The sequence below is a fragment of the Mytilus galloprovincialis genome, chromosome 13, assembly GCF_965363235.1.
Source record: "Mytilus galloprovincialis chromosome 13, xbMytGall1.hap1.1, whole genome shotgun sequence".
Lineage (NCBI taxonomy): Eukaryota > Metazoa > Mollusca > Bivalvia > Mytilida > Mytilidae > Mytilus > Mytilus galloprovincialis.
In genome coordinates, this window is record NC_134850.1 from 58739675 (window position 1) to 58765113 (window position 25439).

The following is a 25439-nucleotide window of genomic DNA, read 5'->3' on the forward strand; positions in this document are numbered from 1 at the left end:
CAGTGAAGTATATTCTTATCAAACTTGTTGAAGAACCGAATATAATGTAATGTAAATGTAAGTGGGGGTGTTGAGATACACCTTTTTTACCCCAGGTATATAAAATGTTTCTTTTTGTAAATTCTACAATGATTCTTAAATCTATTGCCTAAATAACAACTCCCATTCAATTTAAATAAAGTGTATACTGGCAGCACTTCCAATCATGGAAAAGCCTTGAACAAATTAAGGAAGGTAATGGTAAAGAAAAATGTAAAATATAGAAAATGTATCTTTCAGGACAGAATGCTACAAATATTACACAAGTCAGTATAAATTTGACAAATCCTAAAATTGAAAAATGTTTCTTATAGCATGAAGAGACGAGACATTATTGTTGATGACAAAAAAATTACAATTTTCATTCAGTAGAAATTATACAAACAGTAAAATATATGTTATAATGTGTCTTTACGGACGGAATATTCTAAATATCACAGAAGTTTAAGGACTTCTAAGTCTTTATACATTTTTTTGGTACAATTCCTAAAATTGTAAAATGGATAAATGCAGTAAGCATAAATCAAGTAATCCAAGATGTTTTCCAAATAATGTCCTTCATCAGATTGAATCAATTAGTTTTTACAATATAACACAGCTTGAATCATTCATACTTTCATCCATGTCTCCATACTCAGGGTCAAATTCAAGGTCACTCTGTAACCGAGGGATACCATCTAAACGTTTTAGCTGAGGTAATATCTGGAACACTCTATATAAACAAAATAATTCAGTCAATAATAAGAAAAAATAACAACATATGTTTTATCATTCAAATGAATGGTATATATGTTCATACAATATCAATCTTAATATGCAAGTGTTCATTATACAGTTATTGTCTTCTGATGATTTATTAACCCAAGAGCTTTGATAATCAAAAGGTGGCTAAGGTAAATATAATCAAAAGGTGGCTAAGGTAAATATAATCAAAAGGTGGCTGAGGTAAATATAATCAAAAGGTGGCTGAGGTAAATATAATCAAAAGGTGGCCGAGGTAAATATAATCAAAAGGTGGCTGAGGTAAATATAATCAAAAGGTGGCTGAGGTAAATATAATCAAAAGGTGGCTAAGGTAAATATAATCAAAAGGTGGCTGAGGTAAATATAATCAAAAGGTGGCCGAGGTAAATATAATCAAAAGGTGGCCGAGGTAAATATAATCAAAAGGTGGCTAAGGTAAATATAATCAAAAGGTGGCCTGAGGTAAATATAATCAAAAGGTGGCAGAGGTAAATATAATCAAAAGGTGGCTAAGGTAAATATAATCAAAAGGTGGCTGAGGTAAATACACATGTATAATCATATATAGATGTAAGTTTGATTGATTGCTGTTAGTTTAAACATATTTATTTATAGTGGATTGGGAAACAAGTTTTGCAACTTATATTAATCCCTTTCCACTTTGCAGGTGCGAGTGCTGCCTTGTAGCGGCATTAGCCTACTCTTTTTCGAATTCTACAAGGGTGTCTGCAAGAGATATGGCTCTCTCTTAACACGGGTCAGCCATTTATCGCCCCCTTTTATCATCAAGACCATACTCACAGATGGTGTCAAGGGAGAGACGAAAATTGAGTTCCTGAAATTTTCATCCCAAACGGGAATCGAACCAGGAACCTTTGTGTTAGTAGTCCGATGCACTAACCACTACACCACGGCTCTGATTGCTGTTTGCTTTATCAAGGCAATCTAGCAATAAGAAGACGTGGTACAAGTGCCAATGAGACAACTTTCAATGTTCATATCTCTTGGCAAATGGAAACTAAACAATAGTTTTATAATTTGACTTTTGATACATCTCCAATTTACAAATATTTTCTCAATAAATTTAACTTGCTCTTGTTTTAATACTAATATGTTTTCTGCTTTGACAGTTAGTATCTTTTACCAGTTGGAGAAACTTTTTTAAATAGTTTATCCTGAGATTAAAATTTGCATTTGAATTTTTGTATTAAAAAACAACTGGTCACATCTTTATCTGTTATTGTTAACCAAATTTATTCATACCCATGTTTACTAAAACTTATAGCCAAAAATATCATACCAAAAAAAACTTACAGTAAATTCTATTTATATCAATATTTATGTACTGTTAAATTCAGAAATTACTGTGTACATCTATAATTGCAATTTTGTCATTTAAGATTAAAATGTGATTTCAAATTTTGCAATATTCAGAAAAATCCTGTTTGATTTATATAAAAAAATTCAAAACGGAAGTTTTAATTTAATGCGATTATAACCTTGTCACACTTTTCGCAATAATAAATACATTGCAATAAATTCTGAATTTACAGTATTCATTATTACCTCTGTCTGTAGTTGATTAAAAAGGTAATTGGATTTCCACGTAGATATAGATCTTCCAGAGACTTGAGATTTCCGAGTCCCTTGAAGTTGTCCACATCATTATCTTCCATTGTAAGTAACTTAACTCGCGGTATTGATGGTAAATACTGCAATGACAAAGAAAGAAGATGGCTCATTTCCTCAATAATAATTCAAGCAGATGTATCTACTATACATTGATGTAGGAAGCAAAATGGATGGATGGGTCAGTGTTCAACATATCATGGCATATATTAAATGCATATTATGATAAGAATAATTATGTTGATGTAATATAAACAAGCATTCTGTGAGTATTACATAGTCCACTTCCATTTTTTTTCTAATGGAGGAAAAATATTTTCTAAATAAAACCCTAGAATGTCATATTTATGCAACACTTCTGTTTTAATGACATAAATGCCAAGTAATAGTAATAATAGTATCTGGTCATTTATCAGTAGTGCTGTTAAGGCCAGAAATACAACATTATAAATTATTCCATCACCTTCTACACCTGTTGTTGCAGACAAGACAAACACTCTTAATTAGTTTTGTGAACTCACAGAAATGTACATCAACATACCTTAAAAGATGCAATATAGTTATTGTTGATATTCAAAACTTCACATCTGAAAAAAGAAATAAATATTCAATATCATTATGAAAACACTGACCAAGAACAATAAATTCCATTTAATTTTAAATATTTTGTACAATGAGACTTTAATTCTGTAGGTATCACTTAGTTATGTTTTGAGAATCAGAGTTTGAAATGATATGATATTAAAGTTTGAATTAAGTTTGAATACTGTCAGAGTGATTTTCAAATATATATCAAACGCTTGCTTTTATTGATTTTCAAGAAAAAAATCTCAATACTTAAGAAAAATGTCACAAGATACAACTTTTCAACCTCCACATTTAAACAACTATCTTGAAACAATCTTATATAAACCTAATATTATGCTATTTTTATGTATTGAACATCCATCATCTTGGTTTATTCAAAGTATAAAAAATACAAAAGAAATGAAAGACCAATTTATTCCTCAAAGTGCTGTTGTAAGTATAGGAACTTTAACTTTAATTGCAGTTTTTGCTCCGTGTTGAATGTCCTTAATATGACACTGAGATATGGAACAGCTAAAAGGGCTATTTTTCATCGTTATTTGCTGGTGTGAATAGTGTTTTTGTGCTATAATCCTTTCTTATCCTATGAAATAGAAAAGTATAATTACTTTGGGAAGCTGTAGGAGTGGAGGTACTGCATTCCATTGTCCACCAGGTAGAGCTGCTCAACATTACGAAGGCGTCCAAGGATATTCTGGAAATGTTTTCGTTGATAGGCATCACTCAAGTCCTGGTAGCAAAAACTGGCAGACTAAAATATTAATTAAAATTAGAACTGTAAGTGACCTTACAAAGGGATTCCCTAAGATGTGTAGTACTGTAAGTATATTTATTATCTCCCCTTAAATATAATAAAACCTGTATGACAAAGTTTACATTCCTTGGTGCACATAATCTGTAAATTTTCATATGCTGCATTTAGTTTCCTTATTTCTGTCAAGCTGTTTAGGAGGAGTTCCTTTTTAAAAGAGAGATTATAACAACATGTTGCAATATTGATCGAGTTAAGTGAATTATCTACCCTTAAACATACAGGAAAAGGTTTATACACCAGGCGGAAACCCAGTTGAATTAGAACCAAAAAATCGAAGCTCTTTGTTAGAGAATGCGATAAATGCTTACTGTAATGTTTACTATAGTAACAAATTTTTTAAAAGTTAATAAAAACAAATAAAACGACAGTTTTCTTCTCAGTTACGAAGTGTTTTATTTTAAAAGCACCATTTGCATAAATTTTCAATTTATCTATTTCATAGTAATGCAGAACAATTAGATATCAAGTCGACGACATGGGTATCTATCAAGTTGGATGCAGAAAATGCATAACCTCCGATTTAATTTTTTTTTTTACCACGGACGGAGAACATATCAATCTATTAGTTCAATAATTTTCCTGTCTGCCCTTCCATTATGTGACTTAAGAAAAAATTCCAAAAAATGGGAAACAATTATATCGAAAAGAGAAATTGAGTGCACCTTTTTATGTTAGGGCGTGTTTGAGGTGTATATTATGTCTCTAAAATGTACAAAGCAAGAATATTTGATATATCATCTCGCTTCAGATTCTATTATTTTTATATATCAAAGCTACAGGTTGACTTTATAACATAAAAAAAAAATCACAGTACAAAAAGATGAAATATATGGCAATGTATGGGTCAAGTGAAATACCTATCTAATGAATCACAAAAACAGAGTAGGTGTGTTCGAATAGCTATTTTTTTACTAAAAGGACTTGACGACAGTCTTTTAAGTTGGATGATGATAATGCATATCTTCGAAAAAAAAATTTTGTGTGTGATAAATAGGGTTTATCCACTGAAAATGTTTTGTCTGTCCTTCCACGAAATATTAAATTAGAATATTTTAAATGTTTAATTATTTTCGAAAATTCCACCTGACAACCGATTAGACAATAGTTTTAAGTTGAATCAATGCAGACAAGATTATTAACTGATGCTCATTAATTTAGCTAGTAGATACATTTGTCTTTTAAAATACTACTGACATATAAGGATCGTAATGGTGCAATGTGGATAAACTTATCGGTTTTCAAGAGCAAAATTGGCAGCGCGTCATCCCTACAATGGCTTCCATTTCTACGATGGTGAAAATGAACTGGCGTAATGGGGAGGTAATTTTGACAAAGTAGAATCCTGACTGATACCTTATGGCACATCCTTAGTTAGAATTTAGCAACTGCTTAAAGTTTCATCAATCTTTCTAGCTGTTTAGAAGAGTCCAGCTTTAAGAGATATTTTTACCTATTGCAAGATTGAGGTCAGTTAACTCTATTAAGGAAGTATACCATGAAGTTGTAGTCACATCAACTTGAAATTTAGTACATATGTTCATTATGATGTGAAATTTAAAATATGTGTTAGACTCAGATCGACGTCCGGCCTCTAATCGACGTCCATTCCTCAAATCGACGTCCGTTCCTCAAATCGACGTCCAAATCTGACGTCACATTCTCAAATCGACGTCCAATATTTGTATTCTCTATAAATCGGACGTAATGTATTGCCATAAACGACGTCCGATTGATTGTAGTCGTCTTTAATTCATGTTCAATATCAATAAATAATAAATTACGGGACTTAATTTACACTTATACATATACATGTTTTGTATGGTTCTTATGACAACTAAATTTTCCGAAACATTTATACATACTTTCCATATACATTTCTTCAACAAGAAAACATGTATATTAATGTTAATCCTGATAAAAAGATTATCCAATTGATCCACATAATAGTGTGTCATTCCTATTCATAATAATAAATTACATGCATGTAAATGTATGGCAATTAGTAAACAACCCAACAACAAAGAAAACCAAACGAAATCTAGGAGCTTTATTGAGTCTTCAACAATAGACAAAATGAGAGTATTATAATTCGGACTCTGTAAAGTTTTTTTCCAACAAATTTCTAAGTTTTAGTACACATGGAGTGAAACGTAAACACAAGAAATTCGCATTGTGTTTTATGTTGTGCAGTTACACCACTGTTTTGGGTTAAATGCAGTGCTCACACACATGTTTAACCCCGACATATTCTGTATGGGCCATCAGTGCATTGGTTTTCGATGGTTTATGTCTGTGATATTTGTCTTTCGGAATTTTTTTTTATAAAGAAGACCGTTAATTCTTTTTTTATTTGAATTGTTTACATTATTTATGTCGTGGCCTTTTATAGCCTTTGCGGTATGGGTTTTTATCATTGTTGAAAGCCGTATGGTTTACTGCTCACATCCATTTTATTTGAACTCTGGTGTATAGTTGTCCCTCTGGAAATCATATCCATCTCTAAAATTTAAAAACTGATATCACAACCTGTTTAAAAACTTAGTCTAGTCTTTGTAATAATTTAAAAAAAAACCCACTTTTTTTTTAAATAGATCTTATTTGTCTCACATAAATAAGGGACGATATCAAAAGTTCAATGAAGTATAAAAAAAACTTAATTCATATAGTTTTTTCACTGACCCCCCTACCCCCTATTAACTCCTGGTTTGGGAATAATAAATTGACCAATAATGATATATATAAAATCGATGTCAATTATACAAAACTTGCAGCAATTTTCGAATTTTGCACCCCGCCCAAAAATTATTTGAGTTAAGTTTTTTTTTATCCTTCATTGATTTTTTTATATCGTCCCTATAAAGGTTTAAATGTTTCAGCTGCTATCGGTTCACTTCAGTTTTATATTCTGTGTCCAAAACGGACTTTGACTAGAGAAGCTCAAAATCAGACATCGATTAGAGAATGTCAAAAAATGGACGTCAGACCACTTTCGAGTTCATCCGTCACCGGCAAAAACTCGTCAATTATGCGCGCCTTTATGACGTCATTTACCAGATAGAGGGGATCACCTGTATCCCTGCACTATTTACGTTCATCAAGCGTCTTAGTGATTGTCATTGTACAGGATAAACTAGAAATAATGGTTGTTTTGTAGGTACTTAATGACAATTCCCATATGACAGTATGGCTGATTGTCAATTTTGAGAATTTAATTTGCTGAATAATTCGTACAATATAGAATTATAGTTTTCCAACCACGCGCTCAACATTAAAACGGAAGTGACGAAGCCCCTAAACGCACAAATGACGTTCACTAAAACCAGAGTTTTTGACGGAAATGCATCGAACTCGAAAGTTGTCTATTAGATAGGCATAAAATTGGCAGTCGATTTCATACCTGCCAACTGTCATTATTTGCGGGGGATTTCCCCCATGGAGGCTCCCAAATTGAAATTTTGAAAGAGCAATTTTGTCCACAATTTAAACAAAACAATTAATTTTACAGTGACTATTGGCTTATAAAAGTATGAAGAAGCCAAAAAACAACATTAAAATGTATTTGCAGGCCCCCTTGAAGGTTTTTTAGAACTATGACAGCCATCTTTTACGCAAAACCCCCATGGGCATTTTGAAAAGTTGGCAGGTATGCGATTTGGAATGTTATTTTATTGTGACGTCACATGTGGACGTCGATTTGAGGAACGGACGTCGATTAGAGACCGGACGTCGATCTGAGTCTTACATATGTATACCAAATAAGGGTTTTGAGCCAGAGTTCACTGTCACTGAATGATGGAAACATGATGCTATGGATGCATTATAACTCATGGGATACCCATTTTCATAGCTATCAATGTACCCCGTAATAGATGAACAACAAATTAAAATGCTGTCCTGTAGGCACATACATGACAATAGTCAAGTTTCATTTTAAATTATTTTAAAATCTGTGTGTTAGTTCTAAACTCTCACTATTTAATTTTGACAACTGTTCATATATTACACATTTCTACACAAAAGCATGAACCAATCATATACCATGTATATATACCTTTGCCTGTTCCCAGTTTTCCATGGTAGTTTGATGTGTGATTCTTCTCCTTCCATGTAAGTTATGATGTATGTACTGATTATCTTCATCCTTCAGACTATAAAATGCTGCCTCTTTTTCATCAGGTCCTGTAATGTATTATACATGCTACAACTATTAGTATTTATTGCTGGCATTATCTTTAAAAATAGCAAGTTTAACCTTGAACTGAAATGACATTTTGGTTGATGGATTAATATCAGTTTAATTACTGTGGATTCATTTATTTTCGTGGGCACCAATTTTCGTGGATGAAGGAAAATTTGCATATTCGTGGACATTTAATTTCGTGGTTTTGCTGAAATCTTTATACAAGCCTTTAGAAAATTTGTCATTCGTTGAACATTTAATTTCGTGGTTCACCTTTTCCAACGAAATCCACGAAAATTGGTATCCAACGAATAATAATGAATCCACAGTATCTGAATATCATTTGGTTGCTGGCCACCGTCAACATATATTTTAGCGCAGGAAATAAAACCTTTTCTAAAAAAAAATGTTGATTATCTGCCCATTAAATTTTTTGCAAAGTCAACCATCTCATTGAATAAATACAGTGTCACCGTGTATCATCAGTACACCTGATATAGATACTAACCAAGAGGGCATTATCAATTTTGACCGTCACAGGTAACGAAAATCTTTGTTTTGCTTTATCAATATTCAATGTATATTTCTCAACATTTGAAATTCCTGCTCCCAAATAATTTTCGCATCGATTTTTTCCTATTCATACAACAACTTTGATATTCTAATAAGAAAAATTAACTTGTACATGCGCAAATAGTTGTGAATGTCAACACCAAATTTCAATTTCGATACAGTTCTTGAGACATTTGCATGTTTTATCTGAAAGAAACCTAATACAGGGCAAAAGTAATAGTTACCAATCATAAACCTACCTGTGATTACTCATTCCTTGAAACTTTTTGGGTAATAGACGAGTATGAAAATAAAGCTTTTGTGTACGGTGTACAACAACTTAACTATGCACCGTACATAAGGATTTATTTGGTCAGCTAAACACTGTACACAACGCTTCTTTAGGGATAAAATATCAAAAAATAACATATGTATGAAAGATTTCAATGCCAATTATTGAAACAGCTATACTTATTTTACCAAACATTGACCTTCTATCATAAAGAGAGTTGCAATGTATATAGAATTATATCGGATGAGCTGAGGGCCAACTTCTTTGACAAGTATTTGCATATGCTTTTACAATGTTTTAGTAATCCCTCTTGTTTTGGGAAAATAATGAGACAACTGTAATCATCAACCTACGACCAAATCATTTCTTAAAACAGCAATTATGTTTAGATTGAAGTACACATTGACATTATGTAAACAAAAAAAATATTTTCGTTACCGTGTAAGATCAAAATTGCTCACGCCCGCTTGGTTAGTACCTATATCCGCTGTACGATGATACACGGTGAGTGTTGTTATTTGTGATTTTCATGTAAGAGGACTTTTAAATTTCTCCTTGATAAATCAATATTTTATTGACAAAAAAGAAAATCTTAGGGATGAAAAGAACAACAGAAACATTTTTTTTCAAATGTAAACAGCTATTTGGGCAATACAATTTAGGTTAACCAGTACATGTATATATCAATGATTTCATACTTTTGTATGCAGATTTATATATATTCGGTAAATTTGTAAATTATTGTGAGGTTTTTACTGATTCATATAAAACCATTGTGTGTGAGAACTGCAAATATAATGTTATTTTTGATTCATATATCATGTATATCATGTATGCAGATTTTTATGAAATCACAATAATTAATAAATAAATTAATCTGGCGTTATTTTATTGACTTCTTCAAAAAGTAATTATAAATGCACATAATAATTTCTGGATTTACTCAGTTTAGATATAATTAGAAATTCCTTTTTATTGCCATACCATCTCTGATTCTTGGTGCTTTCAGATCTGTTCCTTTAATTGATACTACTTTCAAGTCATGCCATACTGAATACTGAAATCTATGGGATGGCAGCTGTAATAAGAATACGTTATTATTATGTTTTTCAGATAAATATGACCTTACAATAGACAACTTTCAAGTTTTTAGCATTTACGTAAAAAAACTTTGGTTTTAGTGAATATCATTCATGTGTTTAGGAGCGTCTTCACTTCCGTTCCAATGTTGAGCGAGTGGTTGGAAAACTATCAAGCTATATTGCCAAAATTATATTCGGCAAATTGAATTCTAATAAATGTCTTTCAGCACTGCTGTCATCAGGGAATTGTGATTTAGTACCTACAGAACAAATATTATTTCTGGTTTAACCTGCACAATGACGATCACTAAGACGCTTGATGAAAGTTTATAGTGCAAGGATACAGGCGATCCCCTCTATCTGGTAAATGACGTCATAAAGGCGCACATAATTGACAAATTTTTTTTCCGTGACGGATGAACTCAAAAGTGTTCTATTCTGTTACAGTCTGTCAAATTTAAATCTGAGCTGCTTTCAGATCTAGTTTTAAAAATACAAAATATGTGAATCATAAGGTGTTGATTTACTGTCTAAAGTTATAATTTATAGTCTAGTCAAACTAAGTTTGAACCTCAAACTAATTGCAAGTTCTAATCTAAAGCATATAAGCCCAAAATATACACAGAAAAATTCCAATAAAATCTAACTTGAGGAAAACTCAAAATCAGCATTTTTAGTTTCTTATGGAAATTAACATTGGAAAGGGAGATAGCTCTTTAGATGTTTTTTTTTGTCAGTTTTTGATTGATTTTCATAAAATTTATGTAAAGTATGATACTTTGATTGGGTTAAAAGTTTGTATTTGACTATATTATATAATCTTGTGCTCATGAAATGTAGAAATCCTAAGTGTTATGGGTATTTTTATTTTTTTTGCACATTTTTCATTTAAGAAATTATGGCCATTATGAAAAAACGATGTGAATATTTGGTATTGTTTATATCTGTAAATTATATTTGTTCAGCATCTACCTTGTTTGAAGAAACTTTATACTGCAATAAGAAGAATATCTGCTTAATTAGTTTATTCAATTTGAGATGCTTTACCTTGACATGCTGAAAAATTCAATAAACTAATAAATTATGAAATCGATAAAAGATGTGAAAACACCTTTTGAGTTGTTTGTTATACTCTAAAGACGGCTAAAATATCAAGAATCAATACATTCTGTTGAGTAGAAGCAGTAAAGTTATAATTTTGTATCAACTTTTATTGATATTTCTGTCTTATTTGCAGAGTTATCTTCCATATCAATGCAAATCTCCATAGGAATTTAAAAAATCGTGATTTTTTAGTATTCCTCAAGTTAGATTTTATGGGACTTTTTTCTGTGTATACATGGTATATTTGGGGTATAATGCTAAAGATTAAAACCTAAAAATCTTCTGTTGCAATTACTTCAAGTTAGGGTTAAATTTATGCTAGATTGACTGGAATCTTGCTGATAAATGTGTGACTATGTGTGTAGTTACCTGAGGGACACTTCCTTGACTGTCTTTGGATTGCTTAAGATGTTTGTAAGCTGGTACTGTAGCTAATGGTATACTGGTACTAGCTAGCTGGCCAGTGTCTGTTGTCCCTGTTTCATGACTAACATCTGTGTGAAGTGAACTGCAAGAATAAATTGTAGATGATTCAAAAGAACCATTTATGTGTCTGGCAAGCAATTTCTGCTGTCAGTGTATACATCTGTATTTATGATTTTTTGTCTTTCCTAATTTCCCTAGTAAAATAAAGGACATGGACACATTTTTTCCTGTATATAATGACACAGACAGGAATTCATAAGAAAATTAGTCTGTGGACATAAATTACTGTCAGACAGACATAAAAAAAAACAAAAAAACTAATTAATAAATTCTGTATTAAACCATGGACTAGTTTTACTAGTCTAGTGATAAAGCCATGTCTGCTTATATCGCCCGTCTGGCAACTCTGCCCCTTTACTTCCTTGTGCATATCTCCTTAAAATATTTTGTCTGCTATGTTATTTTAACATTGAAAAAAAACCACTTGCTTACGTCAAGTCTAAATCAAAGGGAGACAATGTAATTTTATAAACTTGATAAATAATTTAAACAAAATCTTACATTGATCCTGTATCTTTAATAATTATGTATGGACAAATTAGACAAAAGCTTTCTGTCTTTTGGAGGTTATTTTTTTTAATTAAAAGAATGAAATTAAAATATATATTGACTCTGTTATACAATTGTGGGTTATATTTTAACTACTATATACCATATCGACTATACGGCACAGAATTTCAACCCAGTGACAAGGATGATGATGTCTTAACTGCATTTTAGAATACGGTACTGAATGATGGTAATTTATTATGACAATACTTTTAACCATGCTATTGATATTCTTATCTATTTCTATAATCATTTTTTTTTACTTTTCTTTTTTTTATGTTCTTTATTTAAGTTTTGTTTTTTTTACTTTTTTTTGGTTTATTTTTCTTCTTACATATGTGATATATGTATACTTTTCACCAATTTCTTTATCATATTGATTTAAAAAAAAATGTTCTTAATTCTTTGTGGTCAATAATAAAAAACAAGACTTTTCCTTTCATTCTTGTTCATTAAAATTTAAAAAACCAGCCCTCCATACATGTTTACTCTATCTACATCATGTGAACTGATTCAAATCAAATTTGATGAAAGTTTAATTTAATTTTAAGTAGAATTATACACAATCATTTACTGGACTGCATCACACATGACGTATGTGTCTGTCTATTTTACCAGGATTAATTTGTCTCTTGTGGTCAGATCATGTGTTTTTGTATGTTATATATGAATTCATACTTTTTCAATGGAAATTGTACCATAACCGATAACAATGCGTTAATTGATTCTACAGCCATTTTAGCTCAAAATATTGGCAAAAAGCCAAGATGCCCCTTAACCTAGACCTCTGTTCATTTCGGAACTCATAATAAATGTAAATTTACAGTTTTTGAAAGACAGAAAGAATAACAATTTGGACACAAGTTACTTCGAACCTAAGATAATTGTTTTAAAAGTTTATAAAATAGAAAAGCATACATGTATGGTTGTCAATGTAAACAAATTATAATTTTTAACAAGAGTCAAGTAATTTTTTCAGGAAGTTGTGATTTCTAAGTGTAAATGGATTAGAACAATGTTTAAAGTGTTGATGAATGAATTTTCAATCCTAATATCGTTGCAGATAATCAACAAATAAAACTGATAAAAGTCCCCAAACCTTTCGGACATTTTGGATTGAAACCGGAAGTTTACGTCAGTCGAAAACGAAAGTAACTGAATTTTAGAAGAGAACAGATAAAAAGCTATATTGGTACAATTAAACCGATTTATTTTATAACCTGTATGATAAGGAACCCCAAATATTCTATCACAGCGACTAGTGATGTTTCCTTTTTGTTTTCTTTCCATAGTCTTTATGGAAAAAGTCAAAAATATAAAAACGAAAATAGAATTCCGGAAAAAAATTAATAGACGAAATTGGCTCTATTTTTAGAATTTAGAAGTTTGGAATTTCCCAAATAAAACAATTCCACAAGAAGAAGTATGTGTTTACTGTGACATAGATGTATGTTTTATCAGTAGCTAAGTATTTATATTGAGTTAAATTGACTGTTATGTAATATGCTGTTATCATTTGACAATCAGTTATGTTATATATCATTTTCCTATGACTAAGCTGTACTAAGATCTACTAAGTTACTCAAAGGAGCAAACAGTGTATAAAAATTTGGAATTTGCTTATAAAATATAGATAAATAAATAATAAATAAAAAGCTTTATTTAGAGTCGACATAGTATACTAACAAGGACATAACATGTCTTATTAGCTTTTAGCCGACATATGATATTTTAACCGGCAGCTTTTAACTGACATATAATGACATATGTGTTATAATTGAATGATTATGGGTCATAATCACACCCTACCTTTCGTCATTATGCAAGGATTGACCATGCCATGACTAAAATCAATCATTGACCAAAATAAAAAATCTACACTGTAGCTACATTGTAAGTTTACATTATTTGTAAATAAACAATGACAGATTCAAACAGAAAGATTTTGAAAGCAAAGGTTATAGTGTATGGCACCTTATATTCAGCATGACTTTTTCATATGACAATAAGAATACTGAAATCCAGGCTGAATTAAGGCATAGGTACTTTATTTCAGTCACAGACCCCTGTTTTCTAGTACAATGTATTTATTACAATGTATAGATATTTATTTGATAAATTGCAACATTAAGTAATTAATCGCATGTTATCTAGACATCACCCAACTGATTATTGGCAACAAATCATGTGCTTTACATTTACAACCTTGCTTCTCAAAAGTGTCCCTGTTTACATATAATTAAGATTAAAGCTGGATGTGTACTTGTCAAGAAAAATACATGACTTTTGCAAGGTGTGTACTGTAGCACAGGAATCTAATACACCATGTACATGTGTATCTGTTCTAAAAAATCTTTGACCCATTCTAATACGTAAGTTCATTAAATTGACATCTTCCAAAATGTCTACAACTTGTATTTTTTTTTTTTATAAAAAATCATTATTTTCTAAAGAAAAATTGAAAACCAGGTGGCTCAAGGAAGCATGTTGTAAAAACCGTTTGCAATCACAATCAACTTACTTTAGTGCAACATCCTTTTATAAACATTTTAAAAGTCACAATAACAATTCATTGTCTTATATAAAAAATATAACATCATATAATGATGATGTATTTTGAAAAGTATTCATCACAGATATTAATCAAAGTGCTTATAAGCACTGAAGGTATAAGCATTGTTTCAATTTATCAGTGGGAAGTAAAATAAGATATTATTTGTACAAAGTATTGGTTGTACATGTATAACATAAATTCTTAAAGATCACTTTAGTAATGACATCATTGATATTTTTAGAACAGATAGAAATAGTCTGGACTGCTCTTAAAAACACTTTATTTTGATTTCTATTTCATTCAGGCCTAGGCATCCATATTAAAACAGTGAAAATTGTTTCTTGATTATTTGCCTTTTCAGAAGAATTTGTTTTATGATGTGGGCAGTCAAAGAAGAAATTAAAACCATTCCTGAGTAAAAAACTCAAAATGGCTACTTACATGACTTATAACTGTAATAAAACTTTTTTTTTTTACATCCCTCATAATTGATTAAATACAGCAACACTGACTTATTGTTGAATGGTATAATGTACCTTAGGGATTTGATAACCAACCAGCAGTCCCAAAACCTTATAATTGCTAGCAATATAAACATATTTATCTTGTTTGTACTACAAAATTCAAAAAGCAGGTCTCATTAGGGACGACATCAAAAGTTCAATGAAGGATAAAAAACTTAATTCACATAGTTTTTTCACTGATCCCCCCACCCCCCTCTTAACTTAATTTGGGAAAAATTGATTGAACCATATAGATATATGTAAAAATCAATGTGGATAACCAAATCTTGCAGCCGTTCAACCCCCCACCCCCAAACTTTTTGAATTAAGTTTTTTATCTTACATTGATCTTTTGATGTCGTCCCTTAGTACATTGTATTCATGTACATTAAATTCATCATGGTATATGTACACACCTCTGGGTGCGTGAATTTCTCGCTGCATTGAAGACCTGTTGATGACCTTCTGCTGTTGTCTTCTCTATGGTCAGGTTGTTGTCTCTTTGACACATTTCCCATTTCCATTCTCAATTTTACATGTTACAAAAGTACTACAGAAAGCAAAATACATTAAACATTTCCAAACATCAAAACCAAAATTTAAACATGTTTTCAAACTGCCCTTTTTACAAATGTTTTAGTTTTGATCAGTTGAAGAATACAAGTGCAGTAAAATCAAACAGAAACACAAATAAAGTTGTACAGTACAGTACATGCACTTTGTACACCAAATAACTTATTTTTGAGAGTTTGGGCAAGTGAATCAAATTGTTTATTACATGAACTATGAAAGATTGCATGTAAAATTGACATCTTGCATTTAGGAATTGAAACTATGTAATTGTTTATCTGCAGATGATTTATTAGTTTATAAACCATGACATCATGTCAAACAGCAGGAAAAAGAAGAATGATACAGAGGCTGTTGTAGCCGAGGCTATGAGAGAGGTAAGGCCAACATTAAAAATATCTTTGTTTCCCCTCTCCCGACTGAGGTTGTTAGGGTATGGGTAGGTAGGTAGGCAAATTATTTTATTTTATTCCTTGATATGGTTTTCTATATTGAATTTGTAAAAAATTAAACAGGTAAGGCTCAAGTCAAGAAAAGTGGGGTATTCCCTGTATTCTAATTCATTGCACACCCCAGTTTTCTGGTGTTAAAAAAAAACAGTATACAGGGACCTCCTTTTTTTCCTATTCATTTAATGTAATGAAATCTACAAAAGCGCACATTCTACTTGTGATAACAATGCTTATAATGATAGCAAGTGTTTTTTTAGTTAAAAAACAAGCTTATTTCAAGTCTAATTTGATGCATAACTCACAACAAAACAATTCCTTTGTTCACCAATTCATACTTTGATCATCAATTATGAGATGACAAAAAGATACATGTATATTAATCACTTGGAAATTAAAATGTGGATGTACAGACTTTCTTAATCTCGTAGAGTACATTAGTAGAAAACTTTGCTTTGCGTTGCATATTAGACGTAATACACTATTATTAACATTACCGACGAATAAAAAGAAAGGGTTACTTGCAACCACTCAGTCAAAGGCGTGATTATTTAAAGTCTAAATTATTTTGTTTTAGATTTTAAAAAGTGTGAGAAACATTTGTGGGTGTTATATACACCAATTTATTCTACTCTGAAACCAGAGGTGTGCCTTTCAAAGGCAGGATATTCATACAAGACAAGACATAGCAAAAAAAAATAGTGGACAAGAATGGCCAATAAAAAATTTCGGGTTGCGGTGATTTTACAGGGACGGTCGGGTGAGGGGAAACAAACAATATTTTATTTTTGGCCTAAGACTTCAAAATCTATGCTAGTACAGCAGACGTACAGTGTTACAAGTCTTGTCATATTGTATACATCATGTATATGGAAACATTACATAAGTAATTTATGGTCCTTGATTAATGATCTTTACTTATTCCTGAATACACAATGCATGTATTAAGACATCTATAGTGAACTATATTTATTAATTTTTAAGAGCAGAGTACTCTTTAAGAGTTTGAATGCCAATCAGGGACCCACTTACACTGTCATGAAATAGAAGTTCCTGCATAATCATGATAATAATACAATATTATGTAAGTTCCAAATAGAAGAAAAATATTATTTTCACTGGAACAAATATTACAGTATTGTTTTCCTAATTTATTAACAGAAGCAAATCCAGATGGGTTTTTTTTTTTTTTGGGGGGGGGGGGGGGTATTCAGTTCCGATCAATGCAATTTCAATGAGGTCATATGGTTGAAACCCTTCCTTTACCCTGGGTTGGGACCCCCTTTTGAAAATGACTGGATCTGCCCCTGATGAAAGTGTATAGACTATATTTGTTCCAACATAAATAGATATTATGGCAATGTTTATAACAAAGTTTCTATGGGAAGGTCTGTTAGGCAGAACAAATATACATTGACAACATATTAAAGGACATACATACAAGTTTCTCCCGAAGCATAATGGGGCATTATTTTTGAGCAATTTTATATTTGCAGGTTAATATGGCAATGAGAGAAGTTGCCCAAGCTACAGCACCATTGAGAAAAATGTCTAATAACAAAAGTTTACCTGATATTGAATCAGATTCATTACCATATCATGAACCAGGTTTGTAATGTTATTTAACAACTGTCTGATAAAAAATTGAATTTACACTGAGAATTTACATTGTTAAGGTACAGTCGGGGGTAATACTTATATAAGTCATTTTTATTTACCCGAAGATGTAAAAAACATTAACTTGTGTTGGTAAAATATATGTATGTAACTTGAAACTTGAAACTTGAAACTTTTTATTTCACTAAAGGCCTCACGTGAGGCATAATAGTACAATAAATTTAACAAACAATAAATTTAACAAACAACAGTAATGCATGAACTAACATATATATAATGAAGTAGGTGTATGCAGATGAAAGAGTAATATCCATATATTATCATTTAAATACAGACATAACAATTTTGCAAAATTTTGCCAACCCAACAAGTACATACTTATCTTGACTATTCATTAAATTTGACAGGCTTACAGTATTTTTGTTTTTATATATATGATCAGGTATAAACTTGAGTCTTTCTTGAGTAAAAAAGTTACAATTAGATATATAATGAAATTCATCACCATACAAAGATCACATGTAAGATTATTGTTTTAATTTCAAAGTTTGAATTATCTCCCCTTTATAATCTTAAAATCTACTTATACATGTAATACAAATAATTATTTTTACATCATAGTTTTATGGATAGTAAAGCCAACTATTATAGTGGCAGATAACTTAACACAAACTATTAGAGCAATGTAGTCAAGAGAAATTAAAAAGTATAAGAATATAATCTTTTAATGTCCAAGGGAAATAACTCTACATATAAAATAATTTACCTGTACCAGTAAATAAAAACACATGTATTAGTATTACCCCTAACTGTTGTTAGTATTTCCTGAACATATCTAATTTGTCAGCTCCTTCCCTCACATCAAATGTTCACTTAGTTAAACCATGGACAAAACATAGATAAGTAATTTTCTTACACTTCAAAAATAAGGAGATTTGCCAGTGGTATGATTGCAAATGTGACAAATGTACACCAATTGTGGACAAAGAATTAATAATTGAAGGTAATTAAACTGTTTAAACAATGAGCAAACCCATTACATATATACCAATGTTCATTTATTACAGGTAGTAACTCATACTTATTAAAGTTTTTCTCATAATATTTATTTATTTGATAAAAGCTTCTATGGAGCATCATGCGTTTTTTTTCTGATAATAATTTATTTTGATATCTGTGTAGACTTATACATATATCTAGGTCTTAGGTTCTAGGATATACAAAAAGACTTTATTCTACTTTTTGAATACACAGTCCCAGGTTATGAACAGCCAGGGTCAGGCCATTATAATTCCTTGTTTTCACATTTTGTCATGTTGGTGCCGTGTATAGCTTACTATATATACAGCATGGGTTTTGCTAATTGTTGAAGGCTGCAAGATTACAAGTAATTTTTCTCAAGTTTTTGTTATTTGTTTTATCTTAATTTATATTAAAAAAAAAATTTCACTAGACTATCTTGTCAAAAATTGATCAATGATATGAGAATATTTAAAAATACTAGGCCAAATGCAAGATAAATTTTCCATAAAATTGAGAATGGAAATGGGGAATGTGTCAAAGAGACAACAACCCGACCATAGAAAAAACAACAGCAGAAGGTCACTAACAGGTCTTCAATGTAGCGAGACATTCCCGCACCTGGAGGCGTCCTTCAGCTGGCCCCTAAACAAATATATACTAGTTCAGTGATAATGAACGCCATACTAATTTCCGAATTGTACACAAGAAACTAAAATAAAAAAAATACAAGACTAACAAAGGCCAAAGGTTCCTGACTTGGGACAGGCGCAAAAATGCGGCATGGTTAAACATGTTTATGAGATCTCAACCCTCCCCCTATACCTCTAGCCAATGTAGAAAAGTAAATGCATAACAATACGCACATTTAAAATTCAATTCAAGAGAAGTTCGAGTCTGATGTCAGAAGATGTAACTAAAGAAAATAAACCAAATGACAATATTACATAAATAACAACAGACTACTAGCAGTTTACTGACTTGCCAGCTCCAGACTTCAATTAAACTGATTGAAAGATTATGATTTCATCATATGAATATCAGGCATAATCCTTCCCGTTAGGGGTTTAGTATCATACCATCATAACATATATGAGAAGAACATAACCAGTGTCATGCCAACAACTGGTTTTTTAATAAATGTGTTTAGTTCCGATGCAAAGACCCTATAAGTGAATCAATATTAACGCCAAAATAAGCAATCTTTAGTGACCTGACAACAGTATCGTAACTATATCCCTTCTTGATAAGTCTATTTAAAGGTTTTGTTAGTTTCTGAGGTGAATACTGACATTTTTGTGCTTTATAAAGAATATTTCCATAAAAAATTGGATGTGAAATACCTGAACGTATAAGAAGTCTGCATGTTGAGCTATATTTAAGAATGATGTCCTTATACCGATGATAAAATTTAGTAAATGTTTTGACTAGTTTGTGATATCGAAAACCCTGGTGTAATAATTTTTCAGTGATACATAAATTTCTCTCGTTAAAATCTAAAACATTGTTACATACACCAGCGAATAGTACAAGTTGAGATATATAAACACCGTAAGATGGTGACAATGGAACGTCACCATCTAAAAATGGATAATTAACGATAGGAAATGAATACATTGTTCCACTTTCAAAGTTTTATTTGCGATTCAATTGTAGTTTCATCTGAACCAAAGATAGAAACCAAAGGAGGAGCTATACAAATCAAGAAGCCAGGATTATTTGGAAATTCTAGTACTACTATTAACATACAAAGTGCTCAGAACATTCAGATTGGTAATAATAATACAATGATAATAAACAGTAGTAGCAGTAGGAGAATGAGAACTCGGGATATATCTCCACCACCTAAGCCAGCCAAAGTAGACAAAGAAATAGTCAGACAAGTTCTAGGTAAGTTTATAGGTAATAATTTTATTCAGTCAAACTAGGGAGATATACACTCATGTGTAAACTGTAAACTGTTTTTTCATAGATATGATTCAAGATGAAATTAAAGTAAGTTTTTTGGTAAGCCTAAAATTATAAGAAGCTAACATAGAAATCCTACATCCTCACAAAGCTTAAATTTTATGATAAAGTAAGTTTGAAGACTCACTTGTTATAGAAATGATTGCAATTTATACACTGTGTTCTTAAATGAGGATTTTTTTTACCCTCTTTTTTGTTGATAAAAAACTGAAAAAGAAATAGAGAGAAACTAAACAAGCTAGCTGATCAGCATTTCAAAATCAACAAAACAGATGTTTTTGTAATGAATTTGTTTCTCATCTACAATGTTTTATAGAGAGTGTCTATTGTTGAATATACCAGTGGGAAAGCCAGTGACATTGAAGAGCTCCTTCCGGTGGTACATACTCTTTAGAACCTCTTATTTGTTTTATACTGCAACTAGTTGTGTTTATTTCCTAAATAATTACAATAGATGTATGTTTCATTATAATACGTTATTCTGATTGGTTAACTGCACATCACATGTTATTCCTTAAGCAGTTGCATCACACAATAAAACTTTTCATTCATGATGACACGAGGTCCCATAATAAAGTACACAGGTAAATTAAATATAAACTTGATGTAAATCGTGATTTCATGATCCTAGCTAAAAAATGTAATTATAAGTATTGAATGCTTCTTTTTGTAACTTCATAGGGTTGTAAAAGCATTGACCGTGCACACATTTTTAGAATGAAGCGCTTCCGCGCTTCATACAAAATGTACTTCGGTCAACGCTTTTACACCCCAATAAAGTTACAAAAAGAAGCATTCAATTCTTAAATATAGTCAGATAGTAGCAAGCTATATTTTGTGCAATGTCAATTTCATCATGGAACCCTTTTTCCACAGTCATGGGTTCATTAAGGGATGAAGATAAGTTTGAAATTTGTGTTTCAATTTAAATAGCTATCAATTTATTAATTTAAGGAGCAGTATAAAAGCATAGAAATATATACTTTTTTGTACTGCGCACAAAACTGGGAAAGGGCTCAGTAAAACCTCGCCCTTCCCCAGTTTCTCAGCCTCATACAAAAAAGTTTCATTTTTCTGATATTGACCTGTATATGTACTTAACAAGTTTACATTGAATTTATTATATTTTGTAGCATCCCAACGTTTATTAGAAGATGCAGAATTAAATATGGTTTCATCTAAATTTATGGGAAAGCAGTGGAGAAGAACTTGTAAGTTAATGAAATAGGCATGTAATAAAAAAATGTATGAGGACATGTTTTCTCTTCAACATATTTAAATTGACACTATTTTTTCTCAAAATAAAGAATGGGAAAGAACTCATGCTTACCCCACCCCAGCCCTTCTTTTTTAACAATACCAAATAAAACTTTACAGCAGCATGAATAATGTTTGAAGGGAGTTAGATGGACTGAAAGTAACCTTGGGTTCTTCTCATAGCTGTATAGCCAGTCAAGGTCGTTAAAATCTTCAATTTGTTGATGGCTTTGTGAAAATGACAGAACAGTCCTTAGCAATGCTAATTGAACTTTAGTGACACCACCTATTTGTTTTTATTATACTGAAAGTTTTAACAGTTGACCTAAACTTATAAATCAGTATAAAATTACCCTTTCTGAAACTTACACAACCTAATTAAAATTAAATCTTTTTATGCTTGGTCGCTGCATCGACCAAGGATTAAAAAAATGAGCAAGTAAGGAGATTTAATTCTAATTAGATTAGAAACTTACATTATATATAAGGATGCAACTGCTGACCAGTACTTATTGATCAGTAATGGCAACTCTTTTTGTGAAAACATTACTCCATTATTCTCTACCTTTAAACATTCCTCTTTGTGAACCATAATTCAGAAATCTATAAATTGATTCAAAGATTGGTCATGAAAAACATGAGGATTGTAAGTAAGTGTGTCAAAACTAGAAAAAGATGATAAAATGATAACATCAGAATTGTTATACCTGTTACTCAATAAACATGATTTATATGTTTTAAATGTGTATTTACTCGTATCCATCAATTAAAGTATGCATTCAGATCAAGAATCTATGTTCAATGTTTAAAGATAACTAAATTCAGAAATTAGTGCATGCATTTTTATTGCGATTTTGTCATTTTAAACTAACATGCATTTAAATTTTTGCGATATTGAGAAAAATCCTGTTTAATTCATATAAAAAATTTCAAAATAAAAGTTTTAATTATTTCGATTATAACCCTGTCACATTTTTCACAATAATTTCTGAATTTACAGTATTACTCTTTGATACAGATACATGTAGGCAGCTCTGTAACAAATTCAATGACTTTGTTTAATATTCATCAATAAACTGATTGCTTCTTCTTTTTCATTTTTCCCTCAGTACGATTGGTTGGCTTAGAAGATATAGAAATAGAGAGTAAATACCAGGATTATTATTCTAATGGTATCAAAGAAATATCTTACCAGTGTCTCAAATATTGGAAACAGAAAAATCCAGACACTGCAACAGTCGGTCACTTAGCAACAGCTCTTAGTGAAGTATTTCCTCGGGATGAAGTTTGTGACAAATTTAAACCTTGATCATGTTTACGATTAAACATAACTGTGATTTTGTCAATATTTGTAATATCTGATTTATTCCTTACTACATGTATTTCTAAAATGTAAAGGCAATTGAAAAAATGGCTGCTTATACGAGGAGGGGCAATAGGGAGTTAACAACACCTCGATTTTGGCAAAAACAGTTAACAAAAATGCAAAAATGATGATAACAGTAAACAAAGTGGATAAAAAAACAGTTAACAGCTTAATTTTATCTCAGATAACAGTTAACAACACCTTGAAAAGGGCAAAAACAGGTTAACATTAAAAGGTATTGCCCCCCCCCCCCCCCTTATACCCCTAAAAGTCTTAAAATTTGGTGCTGTTTCTGCTTATACTTTTTAATTCAGCTAGGCAGTACTTTGGATTTATTATTATTTGTGGGATATCAATTTTCATGGCTTTTGTTGGTAAAGGCAAACCACATTTTAATGTTCAATAAATAACACATTTTCTATACAGACTATAGATTGCAAAACCATGAAATTTTATATCCACAAAAGTACAAATTTTTCTTAATCCATATAAACATGAAAAATTGGTACTAACAAATTAAATGAAAGTGAGTCACTCAAACATCAGTATTTGAGATCAGTATATCTCTTACTAATTTTTTTCTGTATGAAAATTTTACAAAACATATTTTATGTTTATTTTGTCTTATATATGTTAAATTTTCTGTTTTATTTTTAAGTTTGTTGCTTGTCTTATTTTAGTGCTCTTCACAATATGACTATGTCAATTTTTCATAATCTTGAATTTTATTGCACCTATGCAAAATAGATAATAGGTGTACATTCCTTTCCCTTGGTTGCTATCTTGCAAATAAAAACAGAATTGTATTTAAAAAAAGATTCTTTAATAAAGGTTGAAGGTTTATCATTTGAACAATAAATATGATCAGTGTCATTGTGCCTAGAATTTTTTTTCTATATTGGTGACAAGCCCTAATATACTGTAAATTCTGAAATTATTGCAATGTTATATTTATACTGTGGATTCATTATTATTTGTTGGATACAAATTTTCGTGGTTTTCGTGCATAATGGTGAACCACGAATTAAAATGTTCAACTAATTACACATTTTCTATAGGATATTTATGCAGCGATTACTAAAACCACAAAATCAAATACCCATGAAAATGCAAGTTTCTCTCAATCCACGAAAATTGATACCCACGAAAATAAATGAATCCACAGTATATTGAAAAATGCGACCGGCTGATACTTGCAATATACAAACTAGCATTTTATAAAAAAAATTATATGAATCAAATAGGATTTTTCTGAAATAAAAATTGCATTTTAGTCTAAAATGACAAATTCACAAAAAAATAAATACACATCATAATTTCTGAATTTACAGCATTGTCTATGCTTTAGGGTTATTATGAATTTAAAAGAATAATTATATTGTTACCTTTTGTATGCAATCATGATTATTATTGTTTTTACAATAATTTCTCATATTAAAAAACATGAACAAGTTTTTGCATTTTGTTTATATTTCAAATTTTGTCCCGCCTTGACGAAATCAAAAGCCAGACATAGGTATTCTGTTTCTGGCTTTGGCAGCTTCAACAATGTATTAGTTTGTGATTAGGTCTAGTTTATGGTGAACCACAAGTGGTAGATCAATCATATTTGGTATGTAGTTGTATAAGCATGGGCACATCTCATTTCCATTGAGAATATTTGGCCCTGTCCCCTCAGTCAGTCTATTGACTTTGAAACTTTTGCTTATTTTACATATTTTAGTTTGTGTTCAAGTCAGTTCAAGGGGAACCATTAGTGGTAGGCCAATGTTAAATGGTATGCAGGTGTATAAGCATTGGCATATCTCTTTTCCATGGAGAATATTTTGCTCCACCACCTCAGTCATGGTCTATCGACTTTGAAACTTTTGCTTTATTTACATGTATTAGTTTGTGACTACATCAGTTTAAGATGAACTGGTAATGTTTAGTCCAGGCACGGATCCAGAGGGGGGGGTTCCGGGGGTTGGAACCCCCCTTTTTTTTGGACGATCAATGCATTTGAATGGGGACATGTAATTGGAACCCCCCCTTTGTCCTGGGTTAGGAACCACCCCTTTTTAAAATGGCTGGATC

General features: G+C 31.0%; 2 protein-coding genes across 3 annotated transcripts; one reads left to right on the forward strand and one right to left on the reverse strand.

Moving 5' to 3' along the window:
- Positions 1-328: 328 nt before the first annotated feature.
- LOC143057221 (uncharacterized) lies at positions 329-13194 on the reverse strand. The gene is made up of 8 exons (XM_076230478.1): positions 13159-13194; positions 11394-11532; positions 9823-9916; positions 7866-7993; positions 3609-3751; positions 2954-2999; positions 2350-2495; positions 329-751 (listed from the first exon to the last, which is right to left on the reverse strand). The coding sequence occupies exons 1-8, from the start codon at positions 13167-13169 to the stop codon at positions 622-624; spliced, it is 837 nt and encodes a 278-aa protein (XP_076086593.1). The 5' UTR covers positions 13170-13194; the 3' UTR covers positions 329-621.
- Positions 13195-13232: 38 nt separating this feature from the next.
- On the forward strand, positions 13233-23334 carry LOC143057222 (receptor-interacting serine/threonine-protein kinase 1-like). Of its 2 annotated transcripts, none has more exons than XM_076230480.1 (6): positions 13233-13251; positions 15971-16063; positions 17632-17743; positions 20429-20662; positions 21874-21951; positions 23107-23334. In XM_076230480.1, exons 2-6 carry the CDS (start codon positions 16001-16003, stop codon positions 23304-23306), a joined length of 687 nt encoding a protein of 228 aa, XP_076086595.1. In that variant the 5' UTR covers positions 13233-13251; positions 15971-16000; the 3' UTR covers positions 23307-23334. The 2 variants fall into 2 exon arrangements, with proteins under 2 accessions (XP_076086595.1, XP_076086594.1); XM_076230479.1 differs by lacking the exon at positions 13233-13251 and adding an exon at positions 13385-13506.
- Positions 23335-25439: the final 2105 nt, after the last annotated feature.

Coding starts and splice junctions, on each gene's coding strand:
- LOC143057221 (XM_076230478.1), bottom strand. Junction 7,994..9,822: donor AGCACCAAGAATCAGAGATG/GTATGGCAATAA, acceptor AATACATTACAG/GACCTGATGAAAAAGAGGCA. Junction 752..2,349: donor TTAATCAACTACAGACAGAG/GTAATAATGAAT, acceptor TTGTTTATATAG/AGTGTTCCAGATATTACCTC.
- LOC143057222 (XM_076230480.1), top strand. CDS start 16,001: ATGTCAAACAGCAGGAAAAAGAAGAATGATACAGAGGCTGTTGTAGCC. Junction 17,744..20,428: donor ATTACCATATCATGAACCAG/GTTTGTAATGTT, acceptor ATTCAATTGTAG/TTTCATCTGAACCAAAGATA. Junction 21,952..23,106: donor AAAGCAGTGGAGAAGAACTT/GTAAGTTAATGA, acceptor TTTTTCCCTCAG/TACGATTGGTTGGCTTAGAA.